The sequence below is a fragment of the Lipotes vexillifer genome, unplaced genomic scaffold, assembly GCF_000442215.2.
Source record: "Lipotes vexillifer unplaced genomic scaffold, Lipotes_vexillifer_v1.1 scaffold131, whole genome shotgun sequence".
Taxonomy (NCBI): Eukaryota; Metazoa; Chordata; class Mammalia; order Artiodactyla; family Lipotidae; genus Lipotes; species Lipotes vexillifer.
Window position 1 is genome coordinate 1,872,015 of NW_006782866.1, and position 26,779 is coordinate 1,898,793.

Here is a 26,779-nt window from a genome sequence, read left to right on the forward strand (position 1 = left end):
CCACGAATAGTGATTATTAATCAAATAGAAGAGAGAATAAATCTGAATTCTCGTTACTAAGTAAGCTGATTTTTTAGTTTTTCTAGGGGCTCTGTTATTTGTGAACACAATGAAAAGTTCAGACAATGATGTGATAACTGACAGACTTCCCAGGCTCAAGAGCTCAAACGAATGGCTGGAGCCCCAGCCACTTTCCTTCATGGAGGTACAGTAGTAGTGGCATTCTGAAGTTTATACTTGGGTGGTTGCATTGACAAGTGGCCTGTGCTAAATATATTATTCTCTGTGTTTTCTATTCTATTCTTTATTATCCCTTTCTTTCTATTAACCTTGTGTTTACTTTGTTCTCCATTTTCTAGTTTAACATTTGTTATATACCTTTCTTTTCTAGTATAACAGAGTTATGAAGTTTCTCCTGAAGCACCGCTTTAACTGCATCACCCAAATTTATATATGTTGTGGTTTTGTTTTTTTAGATTCTTTTTTTCTACACAGCTTTATTAAGGTATACTTGATATACAATAAACTGCATGTATTTAAAGTGTACAGTTTGATAAATTCCTAGTTATGTATTCACACATGAAACCATCACCACAGTCGAGACAGTGAACATATTCAATGCTCCCAAAGTTTCTTCATTGTGTCCCTTTGTGAGTGCCCCCTCCCTGCCTGCTTTCTATCACTAGTTTATTTTGTTTTTCTTAAATTTTATTTTTCTTAATTTTGTTTTGAATTTTATTTTTTTTATACAGCAGGTTATTATTAATTATCCATTTTATACATATTAGTATATACATGTCAATCCCAATCTCCCAATTCATCCCACCACTACCAACCCCCACCACTTTCCCCCCGTTGGTGTCCATACGTTTGTTCTCTACATCTGTGTCTCTGTTTCTGCCCTGCAAACTGGTTCATCTGTACCATTTTTCTAGGTTCCCCATATATGTGTTAACATATGATATTTGTTTGTCTCTTTCTGACTTCACTCTGTATGACAGTCTCTAGATCCATCCACGTCTCTACAAATGACTCAATTTCGTTCCTTTTTATGGCTGAGTAATATTCCATTCTATATATGTACCACATCTTCTTTATCCATTCGTCTGTCTCTGGGCATTTAGGTTGCTTCCGTGTCCTGGCTATTGTAAATAGTGCTGCAGTGACCATTGGGGTGCATGTGTCTTTATGAATTATGGTTTTCTTTGGGTATATATCCAGTAGTGGGATTGGTGGGTCATGTGGTAATTCTATTTTTATTTTTTTAAGGAACCTCCATACTGTTCTCCATAGTGGCTTTATCAATTTACATTCCCACCAACAGTGCAAGAGGGTTCCCTTTTCTCCACACCCTCCCCAGCGTTTGTTGTTTGTAGATTTTCTGATGATGCCCATTCTGACTGGTGTGAGGTGATACCTCATTGTAGTTTTGATTTGCATTTCTTTAATAATTAGTGAGGTTGAGCAGCTTTTCATGTGCTTCTTGGCCATCTGTATGTCTTTGGAGAAATGTCTATTTAGGTCTTCTGCCCATTTGTGGATTGGGTTGTTTGTTTTCGTTGCAGAGCACAGGCTCCAGACGCGCAGGCTCAGCAGCCATGGCTCACGGGCCCACTCTCAACCACTGGGTTGTTTGTTTTCTTAATATTGAGCTGCATGAGCTGTTTATATATTTTGGAGATTAATCCTTTGTCCACTGATCTGTTTGCAAATATTTTCTCCCATTCTGAGTGTTGTCTTTTGGTCTTGTTTGTAGTTTCCTTTGCTGTGCAAAAGCTTTTAAGTTTCATTAGGTCCCATTTGTTTATTCCTGTTTTTATTTCCATTATTCTAGGAGCTGGATCAAAAAAGGTCTTGCTGAGATTTATGTCAAAGAGTGTTCTTCCTATGTTTTCCTCTAAGAGTTTTATAGTGTCCAGTTTTACATTTAGGTCTATAATCCATTTTGAGTTTATTTTTGTGTATGGTGTTAGGGAGTGTTCTAATTTCATTCTTTTACATGTAGCTGTCCAGTTTTCCCAGCACCACTTATTGAAGAGACTGTCTTTTCTCCATTGTATATCCCTGCCTCCTTTGTCATAGATTAGTTGACCATAGGTGTGTGGGTTTATCTCTGGGCTTTCTATCCTGTTCCATTGATCTGTATTTCTGTTTTTGTGCCAGTACTATAGTGTCTTGATTAGTGTAGCTTTGTAGTATAGTCTGAAGTCAGCTCCGTTTTTTTCGCTCAAGACCACTTTGGCTATTTGGGATCTTTTGTGTCTCCATACAGATTTTAAGATTTTTTTGTTCTAGTTCTCTAAAAAATGGCATTGGTAATTTGATAAGAATTGCATTGAATCTGTAGATTGCTTTGGGTAGTATAGTCATTTTCACAACATTGATTATTCCAGTCCAAGAACATGGTATATCGCTCCATCTGTTTGTATCATCTTTAATTTCTCTCATCAGTGTCTTACAGTTTTCTGCATACAGGTCTTTTGTCTCCCTAGGTAGGTTTATTCTTCGGTGTTTTATTCTTTTTGTTGCAGTGGTAAATGGGAGTGTTTCCTTAATTTCTCTTTCAGATTTTTCATCATTAGTGTATAGGAATGCAAGAGATTTCTGTGCATTAATTGTGTATCCTGCAACTTTACCACATTTGTTGCTTAGCTCTAGTAGTTTTCTGGTGGCATCTTTAGGATTCTCTGTGTGTAGTATCATGTCATCTGCAAACAGTGACAGTTTTACATCTTCTTTTTCAATTTGTATTCCTTTTATTTCTTTTTCTTCTCTGATTGCCGTGGCTAGGACTTCCAAGACTGTTGAATAATAGTGACGAGAGTGGACATCCTTGTCTTGTTCCTGATCTTAGAGGAAATGCTTTCAGTTTTTCACCATTGAGAATGATGTTTGCTGTGAGTTTGTCGTATATGGCCTTTATTATGTTGAGGTAGGTTCCCTCTATGCCCACCTTCTGGAGAGTTTTTATCATAAATGGGTGTTGAATTTTGTCGAAAGCTTTTCTGCATCTATTGAGATGATCATATGGCTTTTATTCTTCAATTTGTTAATATGGTGTATTACATTGGTTGATTTGCGTATATTGAAGAATCCTCGCATCCCTGGGATAAATCCCACTTGATCATGGTGTATGATCCTTTTAATGTGTTGTTGAATTCTGTTTGCTAATATTTTGTTGAGGGTTTTTGCATCTATATTCATGAGTGATATTGGTCTGTAATTTTTTTGTGGTATTTTTGTCTGGTTTTGGTATCAGGGTGATGGTGGCCTTGTAGAATGAGTTTGGGAGTGTTCCTTCCTCTGCAGTTTTTTGGAAGAGTTTGAGAAGGATGGGTGTTAACTCTTCTCTAAATGTTTGATAGAATTCACCTGTGAAGCCGTCTGGTCCTGGACTTTTGTTTGTTGGAAGATTTTTTTTTTTTTTTTCCTGCAGTACGCGGCCCTCTCACTGCCGTGGCCTCTCCCGTTGCGGAGCACAGGTCCCGGATGCACAGCCTCAGCGGCCGTGGCTCATGGGCCCAGCTGATCCGTGGCACTTGGGATCCTCCCAGACTGGGGCATGAACCCGTGTCCCCTGCATCGGCAGGCGGACTCTCAACCACTGCGCCACCAGGGAAGCTCTCATTTCTAATTTTATTGATTTCAGTCCTCTCCCTCTTTTTCTTGATGAGTCTGGCTAATGGTTTATCAATTTTGTTTATCTTCTCAAAGAACAAGCTTTTAGTTTTATTGATTTTTGCTATTGTTTTCTTTGTTTCTATTTCATTTATTTCAGCTCTGATCTTTATTATTTCTTTCCTTTTACTAACTTGGGATTTGTTTTCCCTTTCTCTAGTTCCTTTAGGTGCAAGGTTAGATGGTTTATTTGAGATGTTTGTTGTTTCTTGAGGTAGGATTGTATTGCTATAAACTTCCCTCTTAGAACTGCTTTTGCTACATCCCATAGGTTTTGGATCGTCATGTTTTCATTGTCATTTGTCTCTAGTTATTTTTTGATTTCCTCTTTAATTTCTTCAGTGATCTCTTGGTTATTTAGTAACGTATTGTTTAGCCTCCATGTGTTTGTGTTTTTTACATTTGTTTTCCTGTAATTGATTTCTAATCTCACAGCGTCGTGGTCAGAAAAGATGCTTGATATGATTTCAATTTTCTTAAATTTACTGAGGCTTGATTTGTGACCCAAGATGTGATCTATCCTAGAGAATGTTCCGTGCACACTTGAGAAGAAAGTGTAATCTGCTGTGTTTGTATGGAATGTCCTATAAATATCAATTAAATCTATCTGGCCTACTGTGTCATTTAAAGCTTGTGTTTCCTTATTAATTTTCTGTTTGGATGATCTGTCCATTGGTGTAAGTGAGGTGTTAAAGTCCCCCACTATTATTGTGTTACTGTCGATTTCCTCTTTTATATCTGTTAGCAGTTGCCTTATATATTGAGGTGCTCCTATGTTGGGTGCATATATATTTATAATTGTTATATCTTCTTCTCGGATTGATCTCTTGATCATTATGTAGTGTCCTTCCTTGTCTCTTGTAACATTCTTTATTTTAAAGTCTATTTTATCTGATATAAGTATTGCTACTCCGGCATTCTTTTGATTTCCATTTGCATGGAATATCTTTTTCCATCCCCTCACTTTCAGTCTGTATGTGTCCCTAGATCTGAAGTGGGTCTCTTGTAGACAGCATATATATGGGTCTTGTTTTTGTATCCATTCAGCAAGCCTGTGTCTTTTGGTTGGAGCATTTAATTCATTCACATTTAAGGTAATTGTCGATATGTATGTTCCTGTTACCTTTTTCTTAATTGTTTTGGGTTTGTTTTTGTAGGTCCTTTTCTTCTTTTGTGTTTCCCACTTAGAGAAGTTCCTTTAGCATTTGTTGTAGAGCTGGTTTGGTGGTGCTGAGTTCTGTTAGCTTTTGCTTGTCTGTAAAGCTTTTGATTTCTCCATCGAATCTGAATGAGATCCTTGCTGGGTAGAGTAATCTTGGCTGTAGGTTCTTCCCTTTCATCACTTTATGTATATCATGCCACTCCCTTCTGGCTTGTAGAGTTTCTGCTGAGAAATCAGCTGTTAACCTTATGGGAGTTCTCTTGTATGTTTTTTGTTGTTTTTCCCTTGCTGCTTTCAGTAATTTTTCTTTGTCTTTAATTTTTGCTAATTTGATTACTGTGTGTCTCAGTGTGTTTCTCCTTGGGTTTATCCTGTATGGGCCTCTCTACGCTTCCTGGACTTGGGTGGCTATTTCCTTTCCCATGTTTGGGAAGTTTTCGACTGTAATCTCTTCAAATGTTTTCTCAGGTCCTTTCTCTCTCTCTTCTCCTTCTGGGACCCCTAAAATGCGAATGTTGTTGCGTTTAATGTTGTCCCAGAGGTCTCTTAGGCTGGCCTCATTTCTTTTCATTCTTTTTTCTTTATTCTGTTCAGCAGCAGTGAATTCCAACATTCTGTCTTCCAGGTCACTTATCCGTTCTTCTGCCTCAGTTATTCTGGTATTGATTCCTTCTAGTGTATTTTTCATTTCAGTTATTGTATTTTTCATCTCTGTTTGTTTGTTCTTTAATTCTTCTAGGTCTTTGTTAAACATTTCTTACATCTTCTTGATCTTTGCGTCCATTCTATTTCCAAGGTTCTGGATCATCTTCACTATCATTATTCTGAGTTCTTTTTCTGGAAGGTTGCCTGTCTCCATTTCATTTAGTTGTTTTTCTGGGGTTTTGTCTTGTTCCTTCATCTGGTACATAGCCCTTTGCCTTTTCATCTTGTCTGTCTTTCTGTGAATGTGGTTTTTGTTCCACAGGCTGCAGGATTGTAGTTCTTCTTGCTTCTATTGTCTGCCCTCTGGTGGATGAGGGTATCTAAAAGGCTTGTGCAAGTTTCCTGATGGGAGGGACTGGTGGTGGGTAGAGCTGGCTGTTGCTCTGGTGGGCAGAGCTCAGTAAAACTTTAATCCGCTTGTCTGCTGATGGCTGGAGCTGGGTTCCCTCCCTGTTGGTTGTTTGGCCTGAGGCAGCCCAACACTGGAGCCTACCTGCGCTCTTTGGTGGGGCTATTGGCGGACTCTGGGAGGGCTCACGCCAGGGAGTACTTTCCAGAACTTCTGCTGCCAGTGTTCTTGTCCTCGCAGTGAGACACAGCCAACCCCGCCTCTGCAGGAGACCCTCCAACACTAGCAGGTAGGTCTAGTTCAGTCTCCCCTGGGGTCATTGCTCGTTCCCCTGGGTCCTGATGCTCACACTACTTTGTGTGTGCCCTCCACGAGTGGAGTCTCTGTTTCCCCCAGTCCTGTCAAAGTACTGCTGTCAAATCCCACTAGCCTTCAAAGTCTGATTCTCTAGGAATTCCTCCTCCCATTGCCAGACCCCCAGGTTGGGAAGCCTGATGTGGGGCTCAGTACATTCACTCCAGTGGGTGGACTCTTGTGGTATAAGTGTTCTCCAGTTTGTGAGTCACCCACCCAGCACATATGGGATTTGATTTTACTGTGATTGTGCCCCTCCTACCATCTCGCTGTGGCTTCTCCTTTGTATTTGGATGTGGGGTATCTTTTTTGGTGAGTTCCAGTGTCTTCCTGTTGATGATTGTTCAGCAGTTAGTTGTGATTCCAGTGCTCTCTCAGGAGGAAGTGAGAGCTCGTCCTTCTACTCTGCCATCTTGAACCAATCTCACTATAGTTTATTTTGCATTTAAATTTTTTTATACAAATGTAATCTTATGGTATGTATTATTTTTGTCTGGCTTCTTTCACTCAGTATAATTTGCAATTCATCCATGTTGTTTCATGTTTCAGTACTTAGTTCCTTTTTTTTTCTTCTGCTGAATGCTATATACCCCAGTTTGTCCATTCTGTCATTGGACATTTGGGTTGTTTACAGTTTTTGGCTATTAAAAATAAAGCTGTTAGGAACATTCATGTACATGTCTTTTTTTTCTTTTTTTTGTGTTACGTGGGCCTCCCACTGTTGTGGCCTCTCCCATTGCAGAGCACAGGCTCTGTGGCCATGGCTCACGGGCCCAGCCGCTCTGTGGCATGTGGGATCCTCCCGGACTGGGGCACGAACCCTCGTCCCCTGCATCGGCAGGCGGACTCTCAAGCACTGTGCCACCAGGGCAGCCCCCATGTACATGTCTTTATATGGACATATACTTTCATTACTGTTGGGTTATCATCTACTTGTGGAATGCCTAGGTCATATGGTAAATGAATTGAATATTTTATGAAACTGTCAAACTGTTTTCCAAAGTTATATTATTTTATATTTCCACTAGCAGTGTATGGGAGGTCCAGTGTTTCACATCCTAGCCAACATTTGGTACAGTCTGTGTGTGTGTGTGTGTGTGTGTGTGTGTGTGTGTGTGTGTGTGTGTGTGTGTAGGTGTAGTCTTTTGAGACATTCTAAAAGATGTAGAGTCACATTTCATTGTGTGGGTTTTTTAAAATATTAAAAAAAATTATTTGGCTGCATCGGGTCCTAGTTACAGCTTGTGGGATCTTTGTTGAGGCATGTGGGATCTTTGTTGTGGTGCGCAGGCTTCTCTCTAGTTGTGTCGTGCAGGTTTTCTCTTCTGTGTTTGCGGCGTGCGGGCTCCAGGGTGCGTGGGCTCTGTAGTTTGCGGCATGCAGGCTCTCTAATTGAGGTGTGCAAGCTCAATAGTTGTGGCACGTGAGCTTAGTTGCCCCATGGCATGTGGGATCCCAGTTCCCCGACTAGGGATCGAACCTGCGTCCCCTGCATTGTAAGGCGGATTCTTTACCACTGGACCATCAGGGAAGTCCCTCATTGTGTTTTTAATTTGCATTTCCCTAATAACTAATGGTGTTGAGCCTCTTTTTATGTTTTACTTGCCATTTATATATATTCGTTGATGAAGTGTTCAAATATTTTGTGCATTTTTAAATTTAAAATTCACTACCTTAAAGTGTACAATTCAGTGGTTTTTAGTATATCCACAAGGTTGCATAACCATCACCTCTCTAATTCCAGAACATTTTCATCACCCCAAAAAGGAAACTCATACCCTTTAGCAGTCATTGTCCATTCCCTTCTCCCTTGTTCTCTGGCAACTGCTAATCTACTTTCTCTTAGATTTGTCTATTCTGGACATTTTATACAAATGGAATCATGTAGTATGTGGTCCTTTGTGTCTGACTTCTTCCACTTAGCATACTGTTTTCATGGTTCATCCATGTTGTAGCATGTATCAGCACTTCATTCTTTTTTATGGCCAAATGATACTCTAGTATATGGATATACCACATTTTATTTATCCATTCATCAGTGGATGGGCATTTGGATTTTTTCTGGTTTTTGAGTATTATGAACAATGCTGCTGTGAACATTGTATACAAGTTTTTGTGTGAACATATGTTTTCAGCTATCTTGGGTATATAACCTAGGAATGGAATTGCTAAGTCATATGGTAATTCTGTGTTTAACTTTTTGAGGAGCTGCCTCCTGTTTCCAACAGTGGCTGTACCATTTTACATTCTCATCAGCAATGTATGAAGGTTCCAGTTTCTCTACTGCTTAGAGTTCATTGAACCTCTAGTATCGGTGAGCGTATAGTTCCCAACACATTTGGAAAAATTTCAGCCATCCTTTCTTAAAATATTTTTTCTACCCAACCCCTTCTCCTTTTGGGAAACAAAATTACATGTTTAATCACCTGCTTAAAGCTATCCCATAGCCCACTGATTATCTGTTAAACTTTTTAAAACTTTTCCTCCCTGCATTTCATTTTGGACAGCTTCTATTATGATTTTAAGTTTACTAATCATTTCTTCTGTAATATCCAGTCTGCTGATAATCCTGTCTTTTGTGTTTTTCATTTCAGACATTGTGGTTTTTATCCCTTAAGTTTTTAGGGTGCCTTTTAAAAAATCTTCCATGTCTCAAAACGTTTGCTGTTTTGTCTAGCTTCCTGCACTTGTGAACTATTTTAATGTCTTGGTCTAATAATTATATCATCTGTGTCATTTCTGGGGTAGTTTTTTAAAAAAAATATTTATTTATTTATTTGGCTGCACCAGGTCTTCGTTGCTGGGTGTGGGATCCTTAGTTGCAGCATGTGGGATCTTTAGTTGCGTCCTGCAAACTCTTAGTTGCGGCACATGGGATCTAGTTCCCTGAGCAAGGATCAAACCTAGGCCCCCTGCATTGGGAGCACGGAGTCTTAGCCACTGGAACACAAGGGAAGTCTCCTCTGGGGTAGTTTTGATTGATTCTTTTCATTAGTCAAATTTTCCTGCTTCTTTATATGCCTGGTGATTTTTTTTTTTTAATTTCTGAGATATACATTTTAAAGTAATAACTAGAATTATGACTTATAACATTATATCAGAACATATAAGATTTTTAGAAATTTCATGTAATGTCTGAAACATTTATATTAATATATTTCCATACAAAGAACCCAAAGAAAGTTTAGTATTAGTTGTTTCTTTTGTTTGTTTTTTTATATTGCCGGTTCTTATTAGTCATCACTTTTATACACATCAGTGTATACATGTCAATCCCAATCACCCAATTCAGCACACCACCATCCCCACCCCACCATGGTTTTCCCCTTGGTGTCCATACGTTTGTTCTCTACATCTGTGTCTCAATCTCTGCCCTGCAAACTGCTTCATCGTACCATTTTTCTAAGTTCCACATACATGCGTTAATATACGATATTTGTTTTACTCTTTCTGACTTACTTCACTTTGTATGACAGTCTCTAGGTTCATCCACGTCTCAACAAATGACTCAATTTGGTTCCTTTTTATGGCTGAGTAATATTCCATTGTATATATGTACCACAACTTTTTTATCCATTTGTCTGTTGATGGGCATTTAGGTTGCTTCCATGACCTGTATGTCTGGTGATTTTTTTAATTAGATGCCAGACGTGAATTTTTCCTTGTTGAGTGCTGGATATCTTTGATTTCCAATAAATATGCTGAGCTTTGTTCTGGTATGCAGTGAAGTTACTTGGACACAGTCTAATTTTTTTCATGTCTTGCCACCAAGCTTTGTTAGACAGAACTGTAGTATCATTTAGTGTATGGCCAATTTTGCTTTAGTACTTATTTTATAAAACCCTTCTAAGAACTCTGTTTTGTGCACCATAAAGTTTATCACCCTGGCTGATGTTAAGAGGAATAACTCCTGGGGTTGTGTGACCTCTAGGGATTGTTCCCCTAATCCTTTCAGGTACTTCTTTTCCCAGTGTTTCTTTGGGTAGTTTCCCCACATGCATACAGTGTTCAGCATTCACCTGAAGAAGCAAGGGGGACCCTCTACAGATCTGATCCTCTGCAGATATCCAAAGCTCTTTCTCTGTATGACTTTCTTCCCTCTGGTACTGTGCTCTATGAACTGTAGCTACCCTGGCCTCCCCAGACTCCCAGCTCCCCTGCTCATTTCAGGGAGACAGGTGGATTCCACCTGATTTCCTCCTCTGTGTGCCACAGTCTGGAAATTCTCTCCAGGCTCTAATGAGCTATTTTAAGGTTCACCTTGTGTTCTGTATCTCAGGGGCCACTGTCCTTCATAGCCTGATGTCCAGTGTCTTGAAAACTGTTGTTTAACTTTTTTTTTTTTTTAAAGGTAGGAGGATAAATCTGTTCCCTCTTATTCTATGTTCCTTTCTAACTTTCTTTCTTCTCCTGTTCCATTCTTTTATTTATCATTTCTGGGACTCCAGTTATCAACTTGTAGAACCTTTTGCTATTGTCTCATAAGTTGCTACAACTCTATTCATTTTCCAATCTTTTTTCTTCCTATTTCCCAGATTGGATAAATTCTAATGATTTGAATTCAAGTTCACGGACTCTTTTTTATGTCATCTTCAATCTGCTGTTAAGCCCATTTAAGTTTGTTTGTTTTTTAAATTTAAGAACTGTATTTTCCACTTGGTTATTTTTCAGTCTCTGTTTTTCTGCTGAGGTTTTCTATTCATTCATTATGAGCATATTTTCCTATAACTTCTTAAACATAGCTATAATAGTTGACCTAGAATCCTTGTCTGCTAATTCCAACATATGGGCCATCTCAGAGTTGGTCTCCAGTTGATTGTCTTTCTTGTGTATGGGTCACGTTTTCCTGTTTGTCTAGTGATTTTGGAAATTATGAGAGATACATTGTAAAGGGTCTGGATTCTGTTATGTTCCTCTGATTAATACTGAGTTTTTGTTTTAGCAGGCAGTTAACTTGGCTGAACACGAACTCTGAACTTTGTCTCTCTTGCAGTTGGCAGCAGGTGAAATCACTGTTTAGTCTTCTTTAGCCTTAGCTGGGCTCCATGGAGTCTGCTTTGTGCTTATGTAGCTCAACGGTCTGCCAGAGATTTGGTCTGCAGAATTTGTGGCATTCTGTCTATGGCTTTCTCCTTTCAGGTATTTCTCCTCATCATTTTCCTGCTGCTATGGTTGCCCTGAACTCTGTCGTCTAATTATTGAATCTGTAAAACTGTGTATTTCTGTCTGCGTTTGAGCTCCCTTGTTTAGCTATGACTGAGGCCTGCTGTTAGACAAAAGTCTGTAAAGAACTGGAAACTTTTCCAGTGCTGTTCTCTTTTTCCAAGTGTTGACTACCCTTTAGTTTCTTCCTGCTCTGGGTCAGTCTCCAGTGTCTTCAGGTGGTGGTTTTAATATTTCAGTACTCATCTTGATTTTGAGAGCAGTAGATTTGCTAGGAATAGCAACTCTGTGAGGCAGAAAGAACAAAGAAAATGAATTTGGAGATAGATACATTTGAGTTTGAATTCTGGGCTCAGTGCAGGATTTTCTAGGCTTCTGGTTGTTGCTTGACTCCCTTGAGCCTTAATTTCCTTGTGTGTTAATGGGGAAGGTTAGTTCTTAGATTTTGAGATTTTACTCAGCTATTCTGGAAAACAAGGGTAGTGGAAATGAAGACAACTAATTCCAATGACAGTTAATTTGAGAATATTTTATTTTTGTGTAATTATGAGAGGATTTCAAAGGCCCATCCCAAATGTTCACTTTGGGACTCTTTTATTATTAATCATTTTTTCCATTGTGGAAAAATTATATCATAAAATTTACTCTTTTTAACTATTTTTAAGTGTGTAAGTCAGTGATGTCAGTTACATTCACATGTATGGTAGAAATCAACCTCTTGCATTTTCTGACATTTAATTGTGGAAGATTTGTTATGAAAATGGAAAAATTTGATTTTACGAGCTATTTCCTGAAGATTGTGTTGCTTTAAAATATTGAAAATGTGGCTTGTTCATAAAAAGTATTAATATTTGATAGCTATAATGACTAATGAATTCAAATAGAATTCATTCATGAGTAAATGAATTCAAATAGAGGCCTGATTGTATCACTTTACAGGATGTGAAAAAAGATGGGTTTTACCTACCATGTGTGTCTGGGCGAAGTCATTTGACCATATTGGGACTCAAAATGTCTGTGATCTGAGTTATTTTTTCCCTAGAATGAAATGTAGCTGAGAGCAGAAAGATTCAAATCCTCTTTAAAAAGTACTGATGATATGATTTGAAGTAGAAAAATTGGATTTATAGAGAACTTTCCAGGGATATGTATGTCACATAAAATATTATGAGTCTAGGTAGTATTAATAATTTAATTTTCAAATATTTGATTTTCAAAATGTCGTTCTGTCATTTTAGGCATTAGCTAAAGAAGATATTGATGCAGCTATTCAATCAATATTGTACAGAGAAAATTATATAATTAAGGTAAGAACTGGCTGCAGAATGTGTCTCAAAAATTAAATTTTGTTTTTCCATTTCAGATGTAGTACATTGTCATTATAAAAATTTTAGGGGGCTTCCCTGGTGGTGCAGTGGTTGAGAGTCTGCCTGCCGATGCAGGGGACACGGCTTCGTGCCCTGGTCCGGGAGGATCCCACATGCCACGGAGTGGCTAGGCCCGTGAGCCATGGCTCCTGGGCCTGCACATTTGGAGCCTGTGCTCTGCAACGGGAGAGGCCACAACAGTGAGAGGCCCACGTACCACAAAAAAAAAAAAATTTAGAAAATATAGAAAACAATTAAAACACTCATTAGCCTTTAGGATTGAACTTAAAAGAGCTCTGAGATTGCTTTAATTTAGTTCCTCTCTTCCTGTACTTTGTGAGGACTCTTTTATAGATACCTTATAAGAGGTTCCTCCTACTCACTTGTTCCTTCATGTTAGTGGGGCTTCTGTGGAGTCACTATGTATTCTTTTTTTTTTTTTTGCGGTACGCAGGCCTGTCACTGTTGTGGCCTTTCCCGTTGTGGAGCACAGGCTCCAGACGCACAGGCTCAGCGGCCATGGCTCACAGGCCCAGCTGCTTCACGGCATGTGGGATCTTCCCAGACTGGGGCACGAACCCGTGTCCCCTGCATCAGCAGGTGGACTCTCAACCATTGTGCCACCAGGGAAGCCCTCTATGTATTCTTAAAAGCTTTAAGAGCTGTTATTGGAACACACTGACCAATTATTACTCAGGTATACATAAGTAAGAACAAGGCTTTAACTGTAGCAGGATGGGCTTAATTATAAGATAAGATGAATGTTTGTGTGAAGTGTACTAAACACTGGAGTGGGTAGCCTATTTTCACTGGAGTGGGTAGCCTATTTTTGTTTTTAAGAATTTTCTTTAGAGTTGTTTAAAAAGGAAAGGAACTGTTCATTGAGAATGGTTGAAATGTGCTACGACCTGAAGTTAGGGAGGGATATCGCCTGGAGAAGATAACAGGGTTTTTATTATTTTATTTTTTTCATTTTAAATTTCATGTTGTTGATCCTAGTAATCACATGATTTCATTCGCTAGATGAAAGGTATATGAGAAGTTTTGGTGAGAATGATTTAGTTTATAGCCTAATTTAGGCATTTTCTTTGCAGGCTACTTGTCATTTTTACCAGGTTGTGCTACTGTTCTGTCTTTTTTTTTTTTTCCTCCATAGAATATTCTTTTTTTTTTTCTGGCTGCCCGTTGCAGCTTGTGGGATCTTAGTTCCCTGACCAGGATTGAACTCAGCCCCTCGGCAGTGAAGGTGTGGAGTCCTAATGACTGGACCACCAGGGAATTCCCTCCATAGAATATTCTCCTTCCTCATTCTGTGTCATTCCTTCTCTTCCTAGATAACTCTGTTCTTTAAGGCCCATCCCAAATGTCTACCAATTTGGAAATCTTTTAAAAAATTTAATTTTTCTATTGTAAAATATATATAACATAAAATTTGCTTTTTAACCATTTTTGAGTGTACAATTCAGTGACATTAATTACATTTATGTGTTGAGCAACCATAACCACTATGTATTTCTAAACCTTTTTCATCACCCCAACCAAAACTTTGTACTTCTTAAGTAGTAACTTCCCAGCTCTCCTTCCACAAGCCTCTGGTAACATCTAATTTTCTGTCTCTATGAATTTGCCTATTCTAGACATTTCATATAAGTGGAATCCTACAATATTTATCCTTTTGTGTCTGTCATATTTCACTTAGCATATTGCTTTTAAGGTTCATCCATGTTGTAGCATGTGTCAGAACTTGACTCCTTTTTATCATTGTATAATATTCCATTATACATATATACCACATTTTGTTTATACCTTCATCTGTTGATGAACACTGGAGTTGTTTCCACCTCGGCTATTGTGAGTAATGATGCAGTGAACACTGGTATACTAGTATCTGTTTGAACCCCATATATCTCTTGCTACATGGTCCATCCTATTGTTTTGTAGATTTGTTTTGTAGTCTGTCTTCCAGGGAGAGCAGGCGTGTTGTCTAATTTATTCATGTATTCTTTGTTTCCAGTATTGTGTGTGTCACACAGAAGCCAACCAAATGATTTAATTAATGGATGATTTTGTGGGTTATTCTTATGAATATAAATTAAGTTTAAATTTTGGAACAAGAAAACTTTAAGATAATATATTTGTCTTTTCCTATCACTGTTTACTAGCAACTAGATAAGTATTTAAAGCATCATGACTTCTTAAATGCAAGAAGAAAAGAGATATTATATAAAAGATGGGTTGATCATGTGGCAGATCCTCTCCAGAAGAAAATTATAGAAAATGTTCCTTCACATAAGAAGATTAAAAAAAGGAGACAAGAGGAATTAGATGGTTTTTTAAAATACGTAAATAAAAAGGTACTAAGAGATCATTTTATTACTTTTTTCAGTTGCTTTAAAAACTATAGTTATCTTTATTTATAATCATTCAAACAGCCTGCCCTTCCCTATTCTGTATATGTGTAATCTGTACTCTGTTATAGCACATACTATTCTTAAATCCAGGGCATGTGGAAAGGATGGAGGGAGAGGGTTAGGTCTGGATTTAAATGTGTACATTAGAATAATTTTTCTTTCTTTCTCCTATGTAATTGTTAATTTTATATACCAATTAAAAAAAATTGGACTCTAGGTTCAAGATACATGTTTTTTTGATTTTTTTGTTTTTTATTCTGGAACTTGATTATTTACAAAGCTATAAAATATTTCTGTTCTCCTGGCATTTTTAAGAGATTTGAGATGTTTGAATATTAAGTACCTAAAAACAAATTCCTGTATCTTTTAGTATTCCAACATCCTTTATTAAAATCTTACAAATTTTAAGTAGATTCCTTCTATCACTATAATATTTCTTACTTAGATACATTAAATTTAATTTACAATTTGGTCTTCCGTTCCCTTTTGCATTTGTCATTGATGCCATTTCAGAGCATATGAGTGGAACTGTGTGTTTGACTCTTGAGTCCTGTTATGCTCAAAATTAATTATGGACTGCTTGTTCTTATGTGTGGTTTTATTTCCTTCCTATAGGGAAATGCATTTATAGAGCATTATGATCCAAAAGAATATGATCCTTTTTACACGAACAAAGAGGACCCGAATTTTCTGAAGGTAGATTTCTAATTTTAACTTTGGTATTATGTGGTTTGTTTTTTTGAGCAGTCCTAATATATAAGTAGTCCTTTAGTGATTTCCAACGAACACAGTAAAATCTTAAGAATCATGTCCCATCTCCATATCTTAGAAAGGAACTAAAAAGCCAAAGTCCAAAGTAAATTAAACCTCTGTAAAATTTGAAAATATTGTATAATAATTGGGTGATAGATAATGTTAAAAAATTTCAGACTATTAAATTTGTTACAAAAGTAATATATTTTTATGATATATAAATGAGAAAATCTATTTTAAAATAAAGAAAAAGAGACCACTCACAATTTCATTACCCAGAATGAACTCATGAACATTTTTCTGTATATTCTTCAAGACTTCTTTCTAATTATAAACCAACTATACTTCAATTAAAAAAAGGAAAGACTTCTTTCTATGTGTAGGTATATGTACACATTTTTGTTTAACAAGAATGGGATCATACCATACATTAGGTTTTAAAATCTTTTTTTTCTCAGTAGTTTATGATTTGCTTTCTTTCTTTGTCAATAAATGTAAATATGCAATTGTAATCAATGCATGGTATTCTGTTATTAATAGCTAACTTGCACTGAGGGATTAACCAAATGATAAGATTTCTTTTCACTTTATTTCAGCATTCACTGCTAATTTACAAATAAGGCAAGTGAGGCACGGGTAGGTTAAGTTACTTGTCCAAGGTTACACAGCTGTAAATAGAGTATGGGTATGTTTCTAAACACATATACTATCTTGCTATACCATCTTTTTTTTTTTTTAAACATATTCCTTATTTTGAACCTCTAGATTGTTTTTGACCTATTGTTGTTTTAAATGACATTATGATGAACATCCCTGTAACTATTTATTTCTTAATTTTTTCCTTTGGGTAAGTTGCTAGAAGTAGAATTGCTGGGTTAAAAATTATGCATGATTTTAATTCATATCACGAAATTGTCCTCCAGAATGGTTATATACATTTGTACCTCCTCCTGAGAATCTATTTATTCCACACTTTTGCTAATAGTGGATATTATTAAAGAAAATAAAACAAAAAACCTACCTTGAATCATAGACATTTTAAACTGCTGGTAGTTGCAGGGCAAAGCAGGTCTTTTAAGTTTTTCCCCAAATTAGGGTGTGTGTATGTGCTATTGTCCCTATTTTTATAGGTCAGAGTTAAACTGAGAGTTTAGAGTTAGATCCTTAGAAATACTAACTAGTAGCATACCTGGTAAGGGTTAGAATTGGGATTTGAAATCAGATCTTTTTTTAAAAATAAATTTATTTAATATATTTAACTTTTGGCTGTGTTGGGTCTTCGTTGCTGCATATGGGCTTTCTCTCGTTGCGGTGGGGGCTACTCTTCGTCGTGGTGCGTGGGCTTCTCATTGTAGTGGCTTCTCTTGTCGCGAAGCACGGGCTCTAGGCATGTGGGCTTCAGTAGTTGTGGCTCGTGGGCTCCAGAGCGCAGGCTCAGTAGTTGTGGCACATGGGTTTAGTTGCTCCGCGGCATGTGGGATCTTCCCGAACCAGGGCTTGAACCTGTGTCCCCTGCATTGGCAGGCAGATTCTCAGCCACTGCATCACTAGGGAAGCCTGAAACCAGATCTTTTGGATACCAGAATTCCATTCTGTTCTTTCACCATGTTGCCACTCTAAATGAAGCTGATAGGTGACCTCTCAAGGTAAGCTGAGCACTTTGAGGTTATAGCAGCAGTTCTCAAAGTGAGGTACATAGACCTTTGACAGCCCCAAAACCCTTCTAGGGGGTCCATTAGGCCAAAACTTTTCATAATAGTGCTAAATTTTATTTGCCTTTTTCATTGTGTTGACATTTGCACTGATGGTACAAAAGCAATGTTGGGTAAAACTGCTGGTACCTTAGAACTACTTAAGTCAGTGTTACCAAATTGTACTGTACTCATATTCTTCACTGTCATGCGCTCACAGTAAAAAAAAAAAAAAAAAAAAATTCCATTTCACTTAATGTCCTTGATCAAACAAAAAATTATTAATTTTATTAAGTCTTACTCCCCCCTTTTTTTATTGAAGTATAGTTGATTTACAATGTTATGTTCCTAGTGTACAGCAAGGTGATTTGGTTTTTTAGTTTTTCAGATTCTTTTCCATTATAGTTTATTATAAGATATTGAATATAATTCTCTGTGCTATACAATAGGACCTTGTTGTTTATCTGTTTTACTCTATGTAGTAGTTTGTATCTGCTAATTCCAAACTCCTAATTCATCCCTCCCCTCCAAGTCTTGGTCTTTTCTACACATCTTTTTAATATTCTGTGATGAAACGGGAGGTATGCAAAGAGCATTTCTGCATACTGAAATACAGTATGATTGTTTGAATTGTGAGCTGAACTGGGTGATTTTTTTTTCATGGAACATCATTTTTACTTGAAAGAGTGACTTACAGACTATGTTTATTAAGTCTTGGGTGTTTGGTAGACATTTTCTGGAAAATTAATGAAGTGAGTCTGTCACTTCAAGAAAAACAACTGACAATATTTGTTGCCAGTTGAACTTTCAAACAAAAATTTGAATTTTTGAAATATCATACTGACCATCATGTGTGACAGTGTTCCAGTACTCAAAGACTTTACTGATGAGACTGGTGATATTAATGAATGTGATTATTGTATAATGAAATGTATTAACATTTGGAAGACCTCACATAACTCAGTGATCTAATTTTCTCTAACAACCAATTCATGATATGGATAAAAGATTCATTCAGAGTTCAAGATGGACCAATGGATTTTAATATAGCAGAGTTTGAATAATTCATTGATATGGTTTCAGGTTCTACATTGTAACTGACCTTTAAGAAGCTGCCACTTGTTGAGTTTGGGTATAGTATTGATATCTAAAAAGAATATCCACAGTGATCTGAAAAGGCTATTAAAACAAGAGCTAACCATGCTTCTTTGGCTGAAGGGCCTTGCTAGGAGATGTATTGGAGTGCCGCCATCTCTTTGTAATGTGTTAAATATATATAATAATTAGATTGCTGTTAGTTTGTGGATGCTGTAATCTTGATTATTCTGGCATAAGAGCCATACATGGATGCTTAGAATAGACTGAAAAAGAGCTGGAACCCAGTCCTCAAAGAAGTGTTTTTCTTGTAGGTTACCATCCCACCATTTCGTGACCCTTTGAAAAAGGCACAATATGACAAAGACGATGGAAAAAGAATTCTTCTTCAGTGTGAGACTGGTACTTAGTTTCTAATTGTTAAGTGGTTTCATAACCCGAGAGCAATGGGAGTTGCATGTAAGGATGCTAATTTAGGTTGCTCATCTTCCTACAGGCAAAATATTTACAATGAAAGAATTTAAAGAGGTTGAGAAAGCCAAACTGCATTCCAGATTTCCAGGAATTTCTAATTCAAGGCACTTTATGACTCCAAATGAGTGGCTTAAACTGCCTACAAACTACATAGAGAGTGAATTTTGTAAAAGGAGCAGGTAATGGTTAGTATGATAGAAATTATGAAACCTCTTCAAATTTGAAAACTGTTTCTTGAGACAGTGATATGTATTTTGTCATAATTATGATTTTTAAAAAATATTTCATTTTTCAATGAGAAGTCTACTGTAATTCTTGTCTTTGTTTCTCTGTATGTGCTGTTTCTTTTTTCTTGGGTACTTTCAAGATTTTGTCTTTGTCTTTGGTTTTCATTAGCTAGTCTATGATGTGTGAAGGTGTTTTTTCCCCTTTCTTTTTGTTTTATCCTACTTAGGGTTCACTGAGATTCTTGTATCTGTGGTTTGATGTCTTTCATTATTTGGGGGGAAATTCTAGGCTGTTATCACTTCAGATATTTCTTATGCCCCATTCTTCCTGTGTGGTTTTTTTTTTTTTTTTTTTTGCGATACGTGGGCCTCCCACTGTCGCGGCCTTTCCCGTTGCCGGACGCGCAAGCTCAGCGGCCACGGCTCACAGGCCCAGCCGCTACGCGGCTCACGGGCCCAGCCGCTACGCGGCACGCGGGATCCCCCCAGACCGGGGCACGAACCCGTATCCCCCGCATCGGCAGGCGGACTGTCAACCACTGCGCCACCAGGGAGGCCCCCTGTGTGGTTTTTAAAAAAATTTATTGGAGTATAGTTGATTTAAAATGTTGTGTTAGAGTCTGCTGTATAGCAAAGTGAATCAGTTATACATATATCCACTCTTCTTTTAGATTCTTTACCCATATAGGTTATTACAGAGTATTGAGAAGAGTTCCCTGTGCTACAGTAGGTTCTTATTAGTTATCTATTTTATATATAGTAGTGTGTATATGTCAATCCCAGTCTCCCAATTTATCTCTCCCCCGTGTTTTTTTTTTTTTTTTTTTTTGAGGTACGTGGGCCTCTCACTGTTGTGGCCTCTCCCGTTGTGGAGCACAGGCTCTGGACACTCAGGCTCAGCGGCCATGGCTCACGGGCCCAGCCGCTCCGCGGCATGTGGGATCTTCCCGGACCGGGGCATGAACCCGCGTCCGCTGCATCAGCAGGTGGACTCTCAACCACTGCACCACCAGGGAAGCCCTTTTAATTTATTTTAATTAATTAATTTATTTTTGGCTGTGTTGGGTCTTCGTTGCTGCACGCAGGCCTTCTCTAGTTGCAGCAAGTGGGGGCTACTCGTCGTTGCAATGCATGGGCTTCTCGTTGCGGTGGCGTCTCTTGTTGCGGAGCATGGGCTCTAGAGTGCAGGCTCAGTGGTTGTGGCGCACGGGCTTAGTTGCTCTGCGGCATGTGGGATCTTCCCAGACCAGGGCTCGAACTTGCATCCCCTGCATTGGCAGGTGGATTCTTAACCACTGCACCACCAGGGAAGCCCCCGCCAGAAGTATTCTGCTGTTGCTTGTTGGTAGGCTCAAAGAGGGAGGTAAAGGAATGTTCTCTGTTTTCTTTATCCTAGCCGCAGTTTTAGGCAAGCCCTATATACTTGGGCCTCAGAAGTAGGGCTTTCTTAGAGTTCCTTTCTCTTCTCCCTGTAGCACCCAAACACTATCTTATGTCTGTGGTTGTTCTTGGATGGTAGTTTCCTGCCCCTCTTCCAATAGTAGCAGATCTCTGCTGGGTATAAGTATAGGATTCTGGGCACAGGCAATTTCTTGCGCCTCCTCCTGGGTCAGAGGGTTTTTACTCCTATCCCTATCTTATTAACAATAGAGCCTTAAGTCTGTCCTGGATATAAGAGGATTTCTCATCCCTCCTCCAGAGGTAGGTAGATTTTGCTTTTACTCCTCTCCCAAAATCACTGTATCTTTGCTTATCACCCTGGGGGAAAAAGAGTTTGCTTCTCTTACCCCAGCAGCTTAATGCTTTGCTTTGTAGTGGGGAAGGATCCAGGAAAATGGGAAGGGCACTTGTTTACCTAGCTCTGTCAATCTCTTCCTGCATATCTTTGCCACTAATGGGGGTTTTCTCTGGTTTTCTGCTCTGTGCCCAGTCTTTCTTGTTAGCACCTGGTGCAGGCCCATGGAAAAGAGCTTGCTCATGAGTGTAAACACTTCTTGTATGAGGTCTCCCCAGCTATTCCAAAATGACATGCTAGCCCACACTTGGCCTTTAAGCATTCATTAAAATTTTAGTGGATATCTTTTGTTTTTAATTATTAGGCTTTATTTTTAAGAGCAGTTTTAAGTTTATCAAAAATTTAAGCAGAAAGAGAATTTCTGTATATTCCGTCCTCCCCATTCCCCACTTTAGTTTCCTCTATTAACATCTTGCATTAGTGTGGTACATCTGTTACATTTTGTGAACCACTGTTCATTCATCCTTAAATGGAAGCAGAACTCTAATAATTTTATTTTTAAAAAATTGGCTACAGATGGCACTGTAAATGTTATGTAAAACAGAAATAAACCTTAAGACAGAATTCTGAAAGAATGGGCTTTCTACTTTTTTTCATTGTCTTTGAGAATCATAAGCCTAACTCTAGTAATTAGGTAGGGTCCACCCAAACCAGGAATCTGTTCATAACAGATTTAACTCAGGTTGTATGTGAAGGTGATGGTATTGAGAATATTGATTTTATAGTGAGCTAATAATGGGCATATGGTAGGTTCTAATTGTAGTATTTCATCCTCAGGAAGGTTCTGGAGATGACTAATATGGTAAGGAAAATGTTTTCTTTGGATGATTTTCTGGATTTTTCTCTGTGTATCACATTGCTCTACTCTCGTGGAGGCTAGTATGTTTGGGGAAGACTGCCTTATCTGAGCCCTTGTACTAAATATTAGTCTTTGTATGTATCATATGTAAATATATATTAATACTTTTAATACCTCTTTCATATTTACCATCGCCTTTGGTAATTTCTTTGGATATATTTTCCAGTTTACTATTCTTTTTTCACTGTGTTGAATATTAAAATTTTAATTTCTGAAATTTTCTCCCCATACCCACCCCATATGCTTGTTCATTCCTGATAGGCTCTTCTTGTTTTCTAGTCTTGGTGATTGGATTATTTATTTCTTTAAACATTTTATATATTGCCATTCTACATTTATATTTGATAATTCCAAATTCTGTATTTTTGGGGGATGCTAATCTTTTTTCTCTGCTGATTCTCATTTATAATGGTTTGCTTTCTCATATGCTTAGTGAATTTTATTTGTGAGTTCAGTTTATCTTTGGGTGTACTATTGGCCTAAATTGGGGAAACTTTTCTATCTACACAGGTGATTTGCTTCTGTTTCTGCCTCTGCCAGTAGCTGGGATGCCATCAACCTGGGCCTAGCTAGCTCCCTTCAAATGTCTAGGCTCAGTGTGGCAGTCTCAAGTGTAGTATCTGCACCTTATAGCTGGCATAGACAGGGCTCAGTATTCTCTTAACTCTGTCATTGGCATCTGCCCTCAGGGATTATTATCTGTTATTCCACCTGCCCTTGCTGCCCACCATTATGACCCTAAGTTCCCACACCTCTAGCGTCTACTACATTTGTGTGTGTGTGTTTTTCTTAAAGACCCCCTCCTTCTCTTGTAAGACTAGTGACACGTCAAAGGGTACATTCTATCCAGGGTCTAGTTGTTTGAAGTAAATGGATTCCCTCAAAGCAGTGAATTTCAAATTGTGAATTTCAAAATATACAGTAATGGCTTGTAAAGACTTACCAAGGTGTACATAGGCATGGATAGTTTTAAGGGTCTCAACTTCCAGATTCTGAAGTCTATATGTTCTCTTTCCAAAATTTGATCTGCCTGAGAACAAGCCTGCATTCATATGACTTCTTATCCCACTTTTTAAAAGAGAGGCATATCTTTCCACCTGGTTATAAAAAATTTTAAGGTACCAAATAAAGGGACAAATAAAAATACTGGCTTTTGAGAGACTTCTTTAATGATGAAGCAAGAAAACTTAACCCACAGGTCTTTCTGTATTTCCCTGTCATATATATTTTATTTTACTTTAATTAACTGATTAATTGATTGATTTAAAGGCATGCTACAGAATCAGGGTACTTGGTCTGTGTTGGGTTGCTTTGAATTTGGAGTAGCTAAAGCTATATAATTTAGTGATGCTTCTTTTATTTAATTTTTAATATATATATTTATTTATTTACTTTTGGCTGCGTTGGGTCTTCATTGCTGCGTGCAGGCTTTCTCTAGTTGCTCAGTAGTTGTGACGCACGGGCTTAGTTGCTCTGCAGCGTGTGGGATCTTCCCAGACCAGGGCTCGAACCCATGTCCCCTGCATCGTCAGGCAGATTCTTAACCACTGTGCCACCAGGGAAGTCCCGACGCTTCTTTTAAATATAGTTGGAATGTTTTCTATTACTGTCAGAATTTCAAAATATAATAGCTATAATTCTCTGATAACAGTTTTTTGTGATTGCTTTCAGATTTGGTGTGCTTTATTTAATATGGTGGTTAAAATCTATTTTATCACATAGTATCCTAAAATTTTCATTGCTTGTAAGGCCAGTACTCATTTTATCTTAATATTTGATATTTAAAAAAATCTATTAACAAGATACAAACTTATTTAAACTTGCAATGAAAAATTGTAGGTGTCACCTTTAAAATGTTCAAGGGGTTATGTGGTTTTTCAAAACTCTTTTAAGGAGTATATAAAGAAAACTGCTTGAAGATCACTGCCTCAGTGCTCCTAGTCAGCCATTATTATATATAGTATATTTTTTGTTCATATATATACATATACATATATATATATATCTTTACATGTACTGTAAATCCTTGAGGATAGTAATTGAGTGGCATAAAGTGCTTGTTTCATGGACTAATGAAGTAATGAGAGGGAGAGGGGGAGGCCAAAGACCCTGCTATATAAATCTAGGCCACTGGAAGATTGGAGGTACTATCAGCAGAAGATGGAACATAGGAGGAGCAGATTCAGAAATGCAATTGACGAGTTCAGTTTTGTTCATACTGAGTTTTATATACTGGTAGTCCTTTCAAGTAAAGATGTATTACAGGTTGGAAAAGTGAGACAACAGCTCAAGGGAGGAAGGGGATTTGAGGTTGGAGAACTAAAAGAGTTTTTCACTTTGGAAATGAGAGTAAAAGCATAAGAATGGATTAGATAGGCTGAGGAGAGAATACTGGGAAAAAGAAAAATACTGAGATGAAAGGTTGTGCTATAAAATTTAGGAGGTGGGAAGAAGAAAAGGAGACAGAAGAAGCAGTCTGTGATTTGCCACAGATATCAGGAGAGGAAAGGGTGACAAGAAGGATCAGGCACTATGCCAAATACAGAGAACTGAGAGGAAGCCATGGGATTCCTTGACTAAGGACATTCCTGCCCCTACTTTTAGTTTGCTCTGAGCAAAAGGAGAGGTAGTTGAGAAGGTCTAATCCGATAATACTCTTCTCATCCAACCTTTTCATTATCGTTTGGTACCCTTAGTATTTACTCTCATCTCAAGGTTCTGCCCCAGGATAGCTTTGCCTAAGAATGTTCCTGCAGACAAATGGGCCACTGCGTTAGCCCTTCTCAGATATATTAACACAGGAAACCCTTTTTTCCTCTTGTTAGTAGTGCTTTATACCCTAATCTAAATGTTTGCCATACCGATTTCTTTTACTCAAAACATTTCAAAATCCACATTCTCTAGGAAGATTCATTCTGATTAAATCAGGATCAGACTGATCCTTTCCATTAATTCTTTGTGTGGCTATTTGCATGCTAGGTGTACTGGGTATGTTAGTTACAATAATGGCTCTTGGTTTCAGACAACTGAAGCCACCCCAGAAAAGGATTCATTTATTGAGGACTTAACACCGCTCATGAAATCGTTGGGAGGTCTTAAGAAACAGGGCTGAATTTCAGAAATAACTCCCAAAATCACAGTGTAGAATTGGCTGGCCAAGGGATGTATTGTTTCTGCTATGATTGGGAAACTGCTGAATCAGGAAGCTGCTGCTCCAGTGGTTGGCTTAGAACCCCACCAGCTCTGCTGTAATCTGTGCTAGCAAAATGGATGCTCCTCGCTGGGCCAGTATCACCCTTCCAACCAACTCTTTTTTTAAGATTTATGTATTATTTATTTATTTAATTTCTTTTTGGCTGCGTCGGGTCTTAGTTGCGGCACGCAGGATCTTTCCTTGCGGTGCACAAGCTCTTCGTTGTGGTGCGTGGGCTTCTCTCTAGCTGTGGCCTGTGGATTTTCTCTTCTCTAGTTGTGGCGCGCTGGCTCCAGGGTGTGTGGGCTCTGTAGTTGTGGCATGTGTGTTCCAGAGCACGTGGGCTCTGTAGTTTGCAGCACGTGGGCTCTAGTTGAGGTGTGCAAGCTTAGTAGTTGTAGCGTGTGGGCTTAGTTGCCCAGTGGCATGTGGGATCTTAGTTCCCTGACTGGGGATAGAACTCGCGTCCCCTGAGTTGTAAGGTGGATTTTTTACCACTGGACTACCAGGGAAGTCCCCCAACCACCTCTTGATTGGGGCAAGACTAGAGGGATCTAAGGCACCTGCCTGCCACCGTATGGTAGAGGAGACTGGGAAATGGGGTGTTTGGGTTCTTTCTTAGGAAAAGCATTTTACGTTTATGCTTATAAATGACAATCTCTGGAGCTTCTTTTTACATTTAGAGTATAAGCCATGGGATATAGGTAATACTTTAAACTTTGCCTAGCTGATTCTAGGGTCTCAGTAAATAGTAAACCAGTCTCTATCATAGTTTCAGCAATTCTGAAACACCCAAGAATGCACACCAGTTTGAAGTAATGATATTTTGGACAATATACGTAGCAGTCAATGTATAACAATGATTTCTGTATAAATGCAAGCTAGTATTGTTTTCAGGACATCCTCTCACACCTGTTATCTTATTAAAGGTTAAAAGTAAAAGTGAATTTTAACGAAAGTAGTTTTGACTTGAAACCCTCTGCAAAAACTCCTCATCTTCTGGAATCCCAGGAAGAAGAAAAAGCAGTTGTTTACAAGTAAGCCTATTATTCCATAGCTTTGTTCTTCTTTAATTTAACATGCTTGGCTGTGTTTTCATCCCCTGCCATCATTTTAAGTTGCTGGAGTCGGTGCCAAGGAATACACCAGACTCTTGTGGCTGGACATCAGGTATTTCCCACCACTGGGAAAGGTGGCGACTTTGCTCAGCTTTTTCTGGTTTTAAAGAACAAACAGCTGACACATTCAGAAATAACAAGCATAGACATAGAAAAAAGTTAACAACTCATATTAACGTTAAAGGTTAGGAGGTTTTTAATTGAATTGGAGCAGTAAACATGGAATTTTGGACTAGTTCTGGTGGGTAGTAGCTGTTACAGTATCGTCCCCAGAGTGAAGAGAGGTTATAAGCAGAAAAGTGGTACATACTACTGTATGTGTAACATGGCGAATCATCTCAATTTACTAGTTAATGGAATTAAAAGTAAGAGATTTCTCTACATA

The 26,779-nt window shown here is 38.2% G+C and overlaps 1 protein-coding gene across 1 annotated transcript in view; it reads left to right on the forward strand.

Annotated features, from left to right (window-relative positions):
* The first annotated feature begins 83 nt into the window (after positions 1–83).
* Positions 84–26,779, forward strand: part of FAM228B (family with sequence similarity 228 member B) — a 32,108-nt gene continuing 5,412 nt past the window's right edge. The window contains exons 1-7 of the mRNA XM_007455499.1: positions 84–205; positions 12,650–12,718; positions 14,941–15,132; positions 15,805–15,885; positions 19,043–19,130; positions 19,225–19,381; positions 26,206–26,313. Of these exons, the coding sequence (XP_007455561.1) occupies positions 110–205; positions 12,650–12,718; positions 14,941–15,132; positions 15,805–15,885; positions 19,043–19,130; positions 19,225–19,381; positions 26,206–26,313 (791 nt within the window). The 5' untranslated portion in view covers positions 84–109. The remainder of the gene's footprint in view (positions 206–12,649; positions 12,719–14,940; positions 15,133–15,804; positions 15,886–19,042; positions 19,131–19,224; positions 19,382–26,205; positions 26,314–26,779) is intronic.